Genomic DNA, 15,474 nt, shown 5'->3' with positions numbered 1-15,474 from the left:
TAATGTCATGGTTCTGATAGATGAAACCAGTAAAAGAACTTCAAGGCAAGAATTCTTTTTTAAAGAACATCTTATTAGGAAACAAAGAATCGGCACTTACATAGTTGAACCCAAGACTGATTCCCTCCCCCCCAGATACAAAGTAACAGGTTGCATTTCCCACCCCACAGAAGCTGTCATAATTCACATTCCCCAATTAGCGCAAAACGCGGGCCTTTCTCTCCAGCTCCGCCCAAACCTTATCAGAGCACGTCCTTGAGTTCCCACACTCCCGCGTTGTTATGGCTAGCTAAACCCTCGGGTATTTACCCCATTCCCTCCTTCTACACCTGAACTCTAGAAGAAACGAGGCACGTTAAAAGTAAAATGGCTGCTGATTCTCAGTAGTCAGAGCGTCGACATCCATTGTCACAGCGTTGACACTGGAAACATGATTTTTTGTGTTTTATATAGTATTTTTGTTGAGGGTGAAGGTTTGTTCTCCGAGCTTGTGGGTTGATTTCCAAACGTTTCATTACCAGGCATGTCAGTGTTCATGTTCTTCTGTTCATAAGGGTTTCAGGTGTGGGTGTGTCAAGTGAGGGTCTTGTGTTGGGGAGGTTACGTCAGACCATGGAATTGCTTGAGGGCCAGGCTTCGATAAGCTCGTGAGCGTGGTGGGTGGTAGTGTGGGTGATGCTTTTTGTGTTGCTCCAATCGAACTGGTGCTGTTTGATGTTGGTGTGGGTAGAGATCAGGGATTTGGGGTTGTGGCGTTTGACTGCCAGCCGGGGTTCGTGGATCCTGGTTTTTAACTGATATGATGTTTGTCCCACATAGAATTGGTTGTGATTCTAATCCTCTTTTTGCCTTTGAATTATGTGATGTATATTCTACTCCAGCGTTCTTTAATTGACTGATTCTGTGGCATTGGATTTGTGTTGACTCTTAGGTCAACATAGTTTTTCTCTAGGAAGGTCTGTACCCAACCAGACCCTTCAGTCACTGTAATTGAGTCCATCCAGCTTGCTGCTGATTGTCCTCCCCTTGTACCCTTTCCAGCATATGTACACTTTCAAGAAGTGAAGCCTGCTCATTCTTCATGGCTCAATTTTGAAGACCACATAGGAGCCGTGACCAGGGGGGCTTTTGCCCAGGTTCGCCTGGTGTGCCAGTTGTGACCCTACCTGGACCGAGATGCCCTACGCACAGTCACTCATGCGCTCGTGACCTCCCGTTTAGACTACTGCAACGCTCTCTACATGGGGCTGCCCTTGGGGACCACTCGGAGGCTTCAGCTGGTGCAGAATGTGGCTGCGCGAGTTGTGATGGGGGTTTCCCGATACTCCCATGTAACACCTCTCCTCTGCGAGCTGCATTGGCTTCCGGTTGCCCTCCGGGTGAGATTCAAAGTGCTGGTGATGACCTATAAAGCCCTAAATGGCATGGGTCCGGGATATCTGAGGGAACACCTGCTGCCAGCATCAAGTTCCCTTCGTCCAGTGCGCTCCCACAGGGAGGGCCTTCTCAGGGTACCGCTGGTAAAAGATTGCCGGCGGATAACACCCAGGGGGAGGGCCTTCTCTGTGGGTGCGCCTGCCCTCTGGAACCAGCTGCCCGTGGAGCTTAGGACTGTCCCCGACCTTCGCACATTTCGCTGGGACCTGAAGACTTGGCTCTTCGAGCTCTCCGGCCCAGGCTGAGAGTTTTAATCGGGGTTTTCTATTTTTTCAGGGATTTAATTTAATCTTTTTAATCATTTTTAATTTTTGTATCGATGTTTTAAGTACCCTGTAAACCGCCCTGAGTCCTTCTGGAAAGGGCGGTATATAAATTCAATAAAATTCAGATTCCAAATTCAAATTCTTACCTCAAGTGAGAACTCTGGGTTGATTTGATCAATGATCCATTTATTTTCTTGATATTCTCGGGAGCCTTCTCCAACACCAAAGCTGAAAGGCATCAGTACTCTTTTCCATTGGACCTTCATGCTCAGACCTGCTAGTCTTATCAGTTGGACAGGACCTCTGCTGGGCTTTCGTCTGTGGGGCTGCTCTGGAAGAGAGGCTGGGCTGGCCTGTGACGTGAAGTGGTGCGACCTGGCTGCAGAGCTCCTGGCTTATGTCTTGGGCAAGAATCCTCAGGGATCCTTAAGTCTGGGGTTCTTTGCTTTTTTTAATCTGCCCCTGCTGGCTGCTCTCTCATTCAGATCCGGAGGAGACTATAGAGCCTCACTCACCCTGCTGGTCCTGCCCAGCTGGTGGTCTTGGAGATCCGGCATTTTCACTGCCAAACTGGTGGTTATTATTAGGATTAACATATTATCCGTAATTTCATTATGAAATTGTGACTTCTAATTTTGTAAGCCACCTTGGATAAATGTACCCATTAGAGAAGAAGTATGTTTAAGTAAAATTAATGCGATGAATAAAAATTGGAGCAGTGCTAAAAGCCTTTTGTAGCAAACAGCGTGATAGAAGGACATACCTGATCTGAGTCTCTATGGACCATCGGCTCCTTTACTCCTTGGTTGATTGATTTTCCCATCTTTCCTTCAGCAGCTCACGGTAGCATACATGCCATGGTTCCGATAGATGAAACCCATCAAAACAACTTCAAGGCAAAATTCTTCCTCAAAGAACATTTTATTCAGGAAGCAAAGTATCGGCACTACATAGTTGAACCCCAAAACTAAATTCCCTTCCCCCAGATACAAAGTTACAAACTGCAATTCCCACCTCCAATTACTGGTAGCCTAAAACGCGGGCTTTCTCCCCAGCTCCTCAGCCCGCCAAACCGTTATCAGCTCGTCCTTGGGTTCCCACAAAGCAGAGCTATTATTATGGCTAGCTGAGCTCAAGCTTTCATACCAACCCCGCCCCCCCTTTTGCACCTGATTTCTAAACACCAGAAGAAGCAGGTTAAAGGAAAAGAGAAAATGGCTGCAATTTTCATCGGTTGCCAGAGCGGAAACATCCAGTGTTTACAGTGTTGACATCCATAGTGCTCTCTGCTCCCGTTTCCCCCCATGTCAGTCCTGGGTAGTAGATTTGGCTGAGGAGAAATGACTGGGGGAGCTTCCATAGGAGAGGAGACTCTAGTACCGTCGTCCGCCATCAGCCTGGCTCCCGAGCATGAAAGGCACTGAAAGAGTGTTCATGGTTTATTTATTTATTTATTTATTTATTTATTTATTTATTTATTTATTTATTTATTTACATTTATATACCGCCCTTTCCCGAAGGACTCAGGGCGGTTTACAGGGTGATTAAAAAAGCAAAATACAAAAGTTAAAAACAAATTTTAAAAAAAATTATATTTGTCCCTGCATAAATAAAACCCCAGGTAAAATTAAGAATAATTCTCAGCCTGGGCCAGAGAGCTCGAAGAGCCAGGTGTTCAGGTCTCGGCGGAATGAACGGAGGTCGGGGGCAGTCCTCAGCTCCACTGGCAGCTGGTTCCAAAGGGCAGGCGCCCCCACTGAGAAGGCTCTATCTCTGGGTGTCGTCCGCCGGCAATCTCTTACCGGTGGCACCCTGAGAAGACCCTCCCTGTGGGAGCCCACTGGACGAAGGGAACTTGATGCCGGCAGCAGGTGTTCCCTCAGATATCCCGGACCCAAGCCATTTAGGGCTTTATAGGTCATCACCAGCACCTTGAATCTCACCCGGAGGGCAACCGGGAGCCAATGCAGCTCGCAGAGTAGAGGTGTTACATGGGAGTATCGGGAAACCCCCATCACAACTCGTGCGGCCGCATTCTGCACCAGCTGAAGCCTCCGAGTGGTCCTCAAGGGCAGCCCCATGTAGAGAGCGTTGCAGTAGTCTAAACGGGAGGTCACAAGCGCATGAGTGACTGTGCGTAGGGCATCTCGGTCCAGATAGGGTCGCAACTGGTGCACCAGGCGAACCTGGGCAAAAGCCCCCCTGGTCACGGCTCCTATATGGTCTTCAAAATTGAGTCGTGAATCCAGGAGGACGCCCAAGTTACGAGCCCATCCAGACCTGGACCGCCTCCAGGCAACGGGACATCACGGCGAGGGCATTGCTGGGTTGGTTCGGGGTGGAAAGAAAAAGTTGGGTATCATCAGCGTACTGATGATACCCCACCCCGAAACCACGAATGATCTCACCCAGCGGCTTCATATAGATGTTGAACAGGAGGGGCGAGAGAACCGACCCCTGAGGAACTCCACAAATGAGAGGCCTCGGGGCGTATCTCTGCCCTCCCATCAACACTGACTGCGAACGGCCCAGGAGATAGGAGGAGAACCACTGTAAAATGGTGTCTCCCACTCCCAACCCCCTGAGACGCCGCAGTAGGATACCATGGTCGATGGTATCAAAAGCCGCTGAGAGATCTAATAGGACCAGGACAGAGGAGCAACCCCTGTCCCGAGCCCTCCAGAGATCATTCACCAGCGCGACCAATGCCGTCTCCGTGCTGTATCCGGGCCTGAAACCCGATTGGTACGGGTCCAGATAATCAGTTTCCTCCAGGAACAGAGGAAGCTGATGCGCCACCACACTCTCAACAACCTTCGCCAAAAAGCGAAGGTTGGAGACTGGACGATAGTTATTTAAAACAGCCGGGTCCAGGGCAGGCTTCTTGAGGAGGGGCCTCACCACCACCTCCTTCAAGGCGGCAGGGAACACACCCTCCTTCAAAGAAGCAGTTATTACTGCGTGGAACCAGCCTCGTGTCTCCTCCCGGGCTGCATAAGCTAGCCAGGAGGGGCACAGATCCAACAAACAGGTGGTGGTGCTCAGCCTCCCCATGATCCTGTCCACATCATCAGGGGAAACAGGATCGAACTCAGTCCAGATAACATGCTCAAGACCGTCCGATTCCTCCACATCAGACTCTGCCCAGTCAGAGTCCAGACCGGTCCGGATCTGAGCGATTTTGTCCGCCAGATGATGACTAAACTCCTCAGCTCGTCCCCGTAAGGGATCCTCCCTCACCTCCTGATTAAGGAGGGAGCGAGTTACCCTAAACAGGGCGGCCGGGCGATTATCTGCGGACGCGATAAGGGCAGCGAAGTAGTTAGACTTCGCCGTCCTTATCGCCGCAAGATAAGACCTTATAAAGGTTCTTAACTGCAATCGGTCAGATTCGGATCGGCTGGATCTCCAACCGCTCTCTAGACCCCGTCTCCGACGCTTCATCTCCCAGAGCTCCGCAGAGAACCATGGAGCCCAACGGGATCTGCGCCGGGTCAGAGGTCGCAAGGGTACAACACAGTCAAGTGCCCCGGCGGCCGCCCTTTCCCAGGCATCCACCAGGGCATCGACTGGGCTGTGGGTAAGGGTGATGGGTATAGGCCCAAGCGCCCTCTGGAACTGTTCCGGGTCCATTAGGCGCCTGGGGCGGAACCACCTGGTCGGTTCCGCAGCCCAGCGGTGGGGGGTGGCATAACGGAAGACCAGCCGCAGGAGGTAATGATCTGACCATGACAGGGGAGCAATGGTTAGTGAACCCCCTCCCAGATCATCCAACCACTGTCCAGATAGGAACACCAGGTCGAGAGTATGATCCCCCACATGAGTCGGGCCCTCAATAACCTGGGTCAGGCCCATGGCCGTCATGGAGGCCATGAACTCCCGAGCTAACTCAGACGACCCTCCCAGTGAAGGCAGGTTGAAGTCACCCAGAACTATAAGCCTGGGGAACTCCACCGCCAACCCTGAGAGAGTGTCGAGCAGCTCGGGCAGGGCTGTTGCCACACAGCTGGGCGCCAGGTATGTGAGCAACAAGCCCAACTGAGCCCGAGGACCACATCTCAAGAGGAGGGATTCACTCCCGGCCATCTGGACAATGGTGGCCTCCCGCGGGCATAAAGTCTCCCGGACAACCACCGCCACCCCACCACCCCTGCCCTGAGCCCGTGGCTGGTGTAGCACTCGGAAACCTGGAGGGCATAACTGGGTCAGAGGCACCCCTCCCTCCGAGCCCAGCCAAGTCTCCGTAATGCACACCAGATCCGCACATTCCCCCTCAATCAAATCATGAATGAGGGGAGCCTTGTTAACGACGGATCTGGCGTTAAAATAAACCAGCCTGAGCTCAGGGACCTGATCACCCTCATCCCCGGGTAAAAGGGTGCTAACTGGAGGGTCGGAGCGCGCCACCGCTCGGAGACAGCGGGGGCGCGATCCCAGATGTTGATATGGCCCTCCGTGCAACCACCTGCTGCCATTCCCTATCGTTGTGGGGATTTGAAGCCCCACCCCAACATTCACAGAACCAGCAACCACCTCCCCCAACCCCGTCCCGTCAGGACCCCTAACAGGCCCAGACTGAGTGCCGGTTAAAGATTCCCTCCCCACCCTCCTACCCCTCCCCCTCCCTAACCTTTTAAAATAACCGGCTAAAAAATGTATCAGGGGCCTCTTAGCGCGTCTCAACTCGAGGCCCCTATGTAAGCCCAGCCACCTCTCGGAGTCCCAACAATTGGGCTCGTCATTAAGGGGAGTGTGGAGACAGGCGGTAGGTCGCGCCCAGGAGGGAGAAACCCCCCTGAGGGCATACAGATCAGCTTCGGAATAATGGAGACAAACCATGCAGCACTAAAATGTCCACATAGGGCAGATGTTACAGATATGTCCAATGGGTAGTTCGATGGAGTATTGTTATACAGATGAAATATTAAATCCAGTAGGCATGTCTCTCGATCCACTAGACTAGACCATCTCAGCTCTCACCTGAGATGGCAATCAAAAGGAAGCCCCAGCCGTCCTCTCACTCCGGCTGAGGAGTCCAATCTGGGGTGGAGAGAACAGGGAGTCCTGGGCCAAGCCCACCCCAACTGGTCTCTCACACCAGTGTGGTGGTCAATGACCAGTCCAAGACCGTCCTCCCACCACGGTCAGGTCCCAGGCCAAACTGGTCTGTCAATGGGGAGGTCTTGATTCCAGCCGGGCATGGAGATAGCCATAGTACCTGCCTGCCAGCACAGAAAGCAAGCCAGGCCTCTGCCGATCTTCAGGTCGCCGGCCACTGCCGCCAGTCTGGGGGGGGAGGGCAAAAACATCCTCTCCCCCAAGGGTCCGCCCGCCAATCCAAACAATATTCCAGCGGCGGACAAAGGCATGGCTTGGGACACGAGAGGGCAGACAGGGCTGCGCATTACAAGGCGCTTACATGCTTTCCGGAGCAGTCTCCATGAAAGGGACAGGCATGGGGTGCTTATCTTGAATCTCCAGAAGCTTGGAGGGTGACAGATCTTCCCTCCCTCCCCCAAGCAGACGTAGGTTGGGTGAGTAGGAGTTGCTTACCCATCTCCCCCGACAGCCTGGTTTCCCATTCCTTCTCCAGCTTTCCCTTTTGACTGGCTGATGCTGGACCGCCTCCTACAGGAATCAGTGTCTATTTATCTATTGGGCAACGGCTTCCAAAGTTCAGGCACTTCTCCAGCCCTTCTCACAAGCGGAGGGACAGCCCTGCTCTGAAAGGACTGAGAGGCTGAAGCCAAAAGCCAGATTTTCCCGGAGCCGCCGCTCATCCTGCACAGCGTCTCAGGGTACGTTAAACTTGGACTGCTTTATCCCAGAGGTGCTGCTCAAAAGGCAACTGGACTTTCTTGGCTTTTTCCTTGAAAATGTTTTGCTTCTCATCCAAGAAGCTTCTTCAGTTCTCTGAAAAAAATGATCTGAAGAGGCTTCTTGGATGAGAAGCAAAACATTTTCAAGGAAAAAGCCAAGAAAGTCCAGTTGCCTTTTGAACAGCACCTTTGGGACAACCATGACCTGGATGATGGAGAATCTCCATAGACAGTTGCGTTGCTTTATTTTGGAAACAGATGTTGGCCCATGTGTGCTTGCACCTTGGCATCCCAGCAGAGCCAACAGCCCCCCTTGTCCTGCTATTTGTGCTCACAACTGGCCTTCAGAGTGGCTAAGGAGTGGAGGGACCTTGTTTCGGATGGCAATCTATAACCACACCAGGCAGACCCCGGCTACTTTGGCAGAGCCCCAAGGCCTTGGAGGTAAAGAAGACAAGGCAGGCTCAGCAGTGGGTGGGCTGGAAAGGGACAAACGTGGTGGGGGCTCCAAAGATCATTGGAGAACTCTGCTGCAAAGATAAACGCACCTCTATCTTGCGGGTAACCCTCTCAGGTGCTGCTTTTTAATGCTCCTGCTTGATCAGGAGTCACTTCAGGCAGTCGCTCATGTCCTGGTCACGTCATGGCTTTACTGCAAGATGCTCTACATGGGCCTGCTCTTGAAGACTACCCAGAAATTCCAGTCGATCCACAGTGCTGCAGTACAACATGGATTGCACTGCTTGGCAGCTTGCCAGTCGTTCCATGTGAAGCCTTCCTGACATGGGGTCTGCTTACTCGAGGGACCCGTGGCTGCAATAATATCTGCCCGCTGGCTGAATCTGGCCAGGTTGGCGTGCTCCAGGTTCCTCTGATTAAACAGTGTCATCCGTGGGGACCCTGGAAGCCTGCCTGCCTTCTCCAGCGAGGCTCCCCCCGGGATGGGGCGGCCCCCACCCTGCTGCTGCTTTGAAGGCATTTGAGGCAAGAGTGTGTGAAGCCCCTGTGGATGGCGGGTTTCTGCTTTTTTTCTATTCCTGTCAAGTTTCTGTTACTTGGGAGCCACCCAGGTAGTTAAGAGTTGGGTGGCATACAGACTTTTTAAAAGACTTGCGATAGAGGCAGGGCGCTTGTGCAGCCGAAGGAGTAATTTTAACAGTTCTACAGAAATGGGGATTTTGGGAGGGGTTTGTTGATCAAGTGAGATTTAGAGCAAGAAGAGACTCTTTGAGGAAGCCCCCCCCTTACAATCTCCCCCTTTTTTCGGATGGTGGGGGCTGCATTTGATTCCTTTAAGCAACCTGGTCAAAGACCGTATACAAAGTACACAAAGATTAGCCAGTTCCTTCAGTATTTATTGCAGTTTATCTGGCTCTAAAATGGGAGTACCTTGCTATCTGAAGCCTCAATCCTGTCCTTTCATCAGCTCTTCCTATTGTCTTGGTGGACACGTGCTTTTTGTTGGAGAAGACTAAACCAAGATAGGAGCTGAGCAGTTCTGCCTGTTTTGGTTGCCAATTGACATTTTGTTAATTTCGTTGAATAGCTGTGATCCTTTTCTTTCTCTTTCTTAATTCTTTATTCTGAATGTATTTAAGGTAAAGGTAAAGGTTCCCCCGCACATGCGTGCTAGTCGTTTCCGACTCTAGGGGCCGGTGCTCATCTCCGTTTCAAAGCCGAAGAGCCAGCGCTTGTCCAAGGACGTCTCCGTGGTCATGTGGCCGGCATGACTAGACGCCAAAGGCGCACGGAGCGCTGTTACCTTCCCACCGTAGTGGTCCCTATTTTTCTACTTGCATTTTTTTTAACGTGCTTTCGAACTGCTAGGTTGGCAGAAGCTGGAACGAGTAACAGGCGCTCACTCTGCTACGCGGCATTCGGGATTCGACCCGCCAAACTACCAACCTTCTGATCGACAGGCTCAGCATCCTAACCCACTGAGCCACCGCGTCCCTTTAATGTATTTAAAGAAGTGCTCAAAAATCCCTTTTGACTTAGTGAACTTTGAGTTCAGTGACTCCCCAATTTCTCACAGTGCAAAGCCCTTGCCTGGCTAGTTCAGCCTCAAGCCCTCCTAACCAGACTCGCTGTGCTTTGGCCAGAGACCTTTGCATCAGGCCTGGTGAGGGGCTGCCCACCTCATGCCTCCAGACTACTCGGACTCTTATTGTCCGAGACAATAAATCTCTCCTCTGGACACAGTTTGTGCCCCGACTCATCTCCTCAGCTTGGTGATCTGGACGGGTGAATGAATGTGCAGGTCTTTCCTGAAGGTGATGCGGTCTGCTTTAGAGTTTGGGATGGTCTGTGTTAGACTCTTGTAGGAGAGCTTATGCAATGTTTTGTTGAAGTCAGGGTACTGGTTCCACTTCATTCTTGTGGTAAGTTAAACTAGCAATTCTGTTGAAAAAAAGAGCAGGTTGGCATTGTTTAGAGAGACTGCAACTAACGTAAACACGTTGATATCTGCAGAAATTGGTGGGGGTGATCACAAAACCATTGTCAGTAATTAGTATGGGGTACGGTGCAACCCTGGGGGTGGCTTCAAGTGTGCATGTCCCTCAATAGGCTGCTGTTGGGTCCCTTGGACTCTGAAGGGCTGATCAGACGCAAATGCCTGGGGGAGGACAGCCAGGACAGGGGTCCCGCTGTTTTCTCTGAGGATCGTGGGGTGCTACGTTTTCCCAGCCAGACACGGCCATATCTCTCTGTTTCAAAAAGCTGGGGCTGCCTCCCCGGAACATTCCATAAGGAGGGTCCGGCCCCAAGTTGGCTTGCCACCTGCCTGGCATCCCATAGCCTCAGAGGCCTTTCTTGGTGACCAGGCTGGTGAAGCAGCTTTGCGAGGCTTAGCGAGGCTTGACTGGCAGCTTGATTGCCTAGAGCAGCCAAAGCAAGTGACCAGATGATGCAACACGGCCTCAGATTGTTTCCAAGACAGGGTGGGGGCCATGCCCTGAAAGGGTGCCTGGGACGATCGTAAGCCAATCTCTGCCCAGATGGCATCCCTGGGCACCTCGGACCTGTTTTCTTGCCTCGGGGCATTCAGAATGAGTGGGGGTCAAGCTGGAGAGCACCGGAGTTGCCCAAGAAGGGAGGTTGGATGGATAGGAGTGGCTTTGTCGGAAGGCACCATATCGGCCTCGGAGGAGTCCAAATGGGTGGTCAGTGCAGATCCAATGAAGTGGGATCCACAATTTCTCCTGGGCCCGTTGGCTCTTTATTTATTTATTTATTTGACTTATATACCGCCCTATTCTCATAGGACTCAGGGCGGTTTACAGGGCAATTAAAACCATACAATACAAAAGTTAAAATAAATTTAAAACAATTAATTAAATTTAAGCCCAAAAGTTAAAACTTTAAAACCCAATTAAAAACCCCTCAGTCTAGGCCAGACAGCTCAAAGAGCCAAGTTTTTAGGTCCCGGCGAAATGAACGGAGGTTGGGGGCAGTCCTAAGTTCCATAGGAAGTTGGTTCCAAAGGGCAGGCGCACCCACAGAGAAGGCCCTCTCTCTGGGAGTCACCCGCCGGCAATCTTCCCATCTCCCTCCTCAGTGTTCACTCAGAATCCACCTCCCCATCCCTCAGTCCATTGTTCTGCCCTGTGGCAGAAGAGAGAACAGGCTGTCTGGCCGTCCAGTCTCTCTCAGGCTTGGGGAGGCCCTTTTCATGTTCTCCTGGTTTGTTTTTGCAACACCTGCCTCCTTCGACCTCCCTGGAGGGGACTTGCTTCCCGGTAGCCTTCGCACGTCTTCCAGCTTTCTAGGGCCTCCTGTCAGAACCCACCTCTGCCCACTTCTTAAGAAAGCAGCACTCTTGGAGACAGGGTTTTCCAAGCAGGATCTTTTACTAAGAAATAGGAGATAGCAGGCATAATAGACAGGGTCTGAGGGATTCCCTTACAGATCGATATTTTTAAAATGCCCCCAAGCAAACCCCACCCCACAGTTCATTCGGCCAGTTCCAGAGCAGCCAATCTCCAGGTGGCAAGTCCATCGTGGGAAAAGAAAGATAACATCAGTCCGGTTCTGTTTGCAGCACTATAATTTCCACCACTCTTCACACCTCTTTGGAGAAATAAACCAGATCCTGGAGGTTTGTGCCTTCCCCCCCCCCCTTTCCCTCGTTGCCTGGTAAGGAGAGGAGAGTTCAAAGAGATGCATAGCATAGAAAGCAATTGGTTACATTGTGATGGATAGCAGAGAGGCGGAATAAACAAAAGGTTACATTTAATGGAGGAAGTGAAAGCAATGAAGCCCCATGCCTGTCCCCTCTCCCCCTTGGGAATGGCAGAATCCAGGGGAAGATGAGATTTGGGTTTTGCACAGAGGAGATAGTTAGAAATGAAACGTAAATGGATTCTGACACCTTCCTGCACATCTGGCGCCCTGAATCGGAGGTAGCCCTCAAGATGTCTTTCCCCAACTGGAGTCATATGAAACAATTGATTCCCTCCCATGATGTAGAAACTGCTTTTGTGGATGCCACCAAAATCGCCTTGTTTTTTGTTTCTGCAGCCACAACCCACACTCATTTAATGTACAATCAGTCGTGATTATCCTGGTTCTGTGTGTCCGCCCTTCATTTCTGTGGCCTAGATGAAATTTCACTCTATTATGTTCGGCCTGTTTCTCTGTCCTAACAAGGCCATATAAATTGTTGTTTGTCTTTTAAGCTATTAGAAGATCAACAGCATCTCTTTTCTTCCTCCAGTCACCCAGTATTTCTCCACTTTCTCAGGCGGTACTTAAGGATCTCCCAGGTGGTCTTTTGCTCAGTCTCACTGCTCTCCCCTCACTGCTCTTCTTCTGCCTTTTGGGAGAACAACACTGAACTGAAGCAGGAGTGGAAGAGCTGCCCGTTGTCCTCCCTGCTGGCTTGAATTTGGCCACTTCCACTCAGCAGCTGCTCTAGGGCGGTTGGTCCTTCGCTTTATCTGCACCCAGGAACTTGTTTGTATTCTTCGCATCCGTGGCTGACTTCTGCCCACTTTCCTCTTTGTGTGTCTTCTTGCCTTCAGGTTGTTAGCAAACCCTTCATGTCACTTCCTTTGTTCCCTCCCTCCCAACTATTTGCAAGTCTGCTTTGAGCATCTCCTTTTTAGCTGCTCAGACTATTTCGTAAAAGCTACTCCTGGTTGTTGTTGTTACTGTTCTTATCATTGTAGCATTTTCTGTAACTCCATATTGGATAGTTTATAGTTCAGTGTATAGCAAAAATGCAAACCATTCAACACTCAAGTTAAACGAGTCTCCTGTTTTTTTTTAGCTGATAGTATTTTTATGCCCCATCTGCAAGTTCTAGAAAACATTTTATTTATATTGCACTTAAGATATTCTTAGCCTGCGTCAGTTCAAGCTCTGTAACTCAAGCTCTGTGCCAAGGAAAGGCAGATTCTGTGTCATGAAATAAATTATCCAAATAGTGCTAATTTGCATGCTCGCTTTCCTGCATAGTTTAATCTTGCTAATTGGGAAAGAGGCAGAGGCTTGCAAAGCAGCACCCTCCCTGGTTTTGGAGCCCCCCCTCCCCGTCCTGCGAACCAGATCCAGGAAGGGAAGGTGCAGGGCCTTGGGAGGTTCAGCCAGTCAACTCAGAGCAGGGATTCCAGAGAATCCTCAGCAAAAAAAGGTGAAAATCTGAACAGACCATAAGCCGCTCTTGATCTGCTTCCTCTGGTACGGAATTACTGAGCTAACCAAGATCTGTATTTAAATACACTTTATATACTCATCGTCAAATAAAGCAGAATGCAGGTCGGTAGCTAAGGAGTTCATTTATTTGTAGAAGCACATGGATGTCATGAAAGCATGAGTTTATCTAGCCCCCCTCTCCGACCCATTTTCCTACATTCTTGTAGTATTGTAACTTTTAACTAGAAGCTCAAGAACAAAGTTGTTTTCTCTGCTTTTCACCCATTTGTACGCAACCCCTCAGCATTCCTAACTCTCCTTGTCTACAGGGTGGGGGCGACATGATTTCCTGCCATTTTGAGTGAGGAGACATGAAACCTGCAGTGCAAACATTACAATTTTGGAGGCCAACCTGGCCCACCCACTTCAGGCTTTCCCAGCCTCAGAGGCCGAGTGCCCGGCTCTCCAGGAACCCGTCCGGACCTCTGGATGCCCTGCACCTTCTCTCACAGATTTCCCCCCCCCAGTTCCTTTCAACAGGCGAACTCCCCCCCCCCTCACTCGAAGCCCAAGTTGGTTATTATAGTCCTGGAAGCAGCAAAGAGATCCCGAAAAGAGGCAACCGAGGATGAAGGCAGCCAGGCTGCTTTCTCTGCCTCTCGTTTTCAGCCAGGCCGTGTTGCTCCTGAACCCGTGACGGGAGAAGAGTCCGTGGGAGGCCCTCAGCCTGGAGGAGCGTTTCAGGATTTACTTGCCTGAAAAGAGGAGCGTGCTCACTTAAAAGCGGCTCACCCGGTGCTCCCGGTGCTCCCATGAGCCTTGGGTCCCCCCCATTCCCCCCCCCCAGGCAGGCAGTTGCATCTTGGAATGGGCTGCAACTGAGGGCCCAGCAGCAGCACCGGCTGATCTCGCTCTCTTTGCCCGCAGATGCTGCAGCTGCCTTGTGCCAAGGGCAGGATGCCCTTCCTGGCCCTCCGACACCTCTTCCGACACCCCGCTGCCTTCCTGAGCACCCCACGGGTGGAATACAAGCCAATCCAGAAGGTGATGGTAGCCAACCGAGGTGAGCAGGGCTTAGAAAGTGGGATCGCGGGGAGCTGCTTCTGCGTCCCCCCCCCGCGCGCTTGGTCGGGCTGTTTTTTCAGAGATGTTTTTAGAAGGAACCGCCTCATCGGCCTGGAACCAACAGTAGACAAAAACTCTTAAACAATCTGACTGGCCGATTTGGGTTTCTTTGACCCTGATCCCAAATGCTTTTCTAAAAGCCGGTAGCCCCTCACTTTGACATTGGGCTCTCCCTTTTCCTCCGTATTAACGCTCATGAATTCCAGGGGAGATCGCGATCCGGGTCTTCCGAGCCTGCACGGAGCTGGGTATCCGGACGGTGGCGGTCTATTCTGAGCAGGACACGGGGCAGATGCATCGACAGAAGGCGGATGAGGCGTATCTGATTGGCCGCGGCCTTCCCCCAGTTCAGGCCTATCTGCACATTCCTGACATCATCAAAGTCGCTAAGGTGAGAAGGCAAAAAGGCCCAGTGCGCTCCCCCTCTGACCCGGCTGGCCTAGGACAAGCAGGTATTCCCGTAGCGTGCCCACAAGGAGCCCAGCGGCCAGGGGAAGCCACCCTTCGGTTTGGGGTGCTGAAACCGTAGATTGGTGTGATGCTCATTTGTATGCCTTGACCTCAGACTGGCAAAGCGACGCCTGGATCAGCCCTAGCAAGACGTCCTGGATCCTCTTTCTGGGAGACTTCTGAGATTTGGTTCCAGATGGGGTTGCGCTTCCGTATTTGGGGCTGCTGCACATCTGGAGCTCTTCCTGGACTCTCCACTGCTCCTTGAGGGGGAGGGGGCAGCTGCAGCCAGAAGGCCTTTGCAGAGATCCATCCTGTGTGGTCAGTTCTGCCTGATATTGGACTGGAAATCCTTCACACCTCGGTCACCTTGCATTTAGACTATTGCAGTGATATGGGGCTGCCCTTGAAGGCTACACAAAACCTGCCGCTGGTTCAAAATTTGGCAGGGTGATCAGTTCTGGGCAGGTCTCATCATGGCCTGTGAGGCCTCTTCTCCCTGAGGCTGGCTCCCAAAAGCTGCTGGGTGCAGTTCCAGATGTTGCTTATCAGCCTCCAACACCTACATGGCTCAGGGCCTTGTTATCTGAGGAAGCGCCACATTCTCAATCGACAAAGGACAAAAATCCTGAACTCTTGTTGACCCAGAGTCAAATATAAGAGTTGGAAGGGATCTTGGAGAGCATCTAGTCCAACCTCCTTCCCAGCACAGGAATCCTTTGCTATGGCATCTTCAAACT

General features: G+C 51.4%; 1 protein-coding gene across 3 annotated transcripts in view; it reads left to right on the top strand.

Moving 5' to 3' along the window:
• PC (pyruvate carboxylase) overlaps positions 1 to 15,474 on the top strand; it is a 144,102-nt gene that overhangs the window by 35,207 nt on the left and 93,421 nt on the right. For 2 of the 3 annotated variants that reach the window (XM_081340388.1, XM_081340389.1), the window contains exons 3-4: positions 14,087 to 14,222; positions 14,491 to 14,675. In XM_081340388.1, the coding sequence (XP_081196514.1) occupies positions 14,087 to 14,222; positions 14,491 to 14,675 (321 nt within the window). Of the gene's footprint in view, positions 1 to 7,324; positions 7,502 to 14,086; positions 14,223 to 14,490; positions 14,676 to 15,474 lie in introns of those variants that run through there. The other variant, XM_081340390.1, reaches the window with a different exon arrangement.

Source organism: Vipera berus (genome assembly GCF_964194415.1).
Source record: "Vipera berus genome assembly, chromosome: 16".
Classification (NCBI taxonomy): domain Eukaryota; kingdom Metazoa; phylum Chordata; class Lepidosauria; order Squamata; family Viperidae; genus Vipera; species Vipera berus.
Note: the sequence above shows the minus strand (reverse complement) of the source record. Positions and strands in the feature narration are given on the sequence as shown.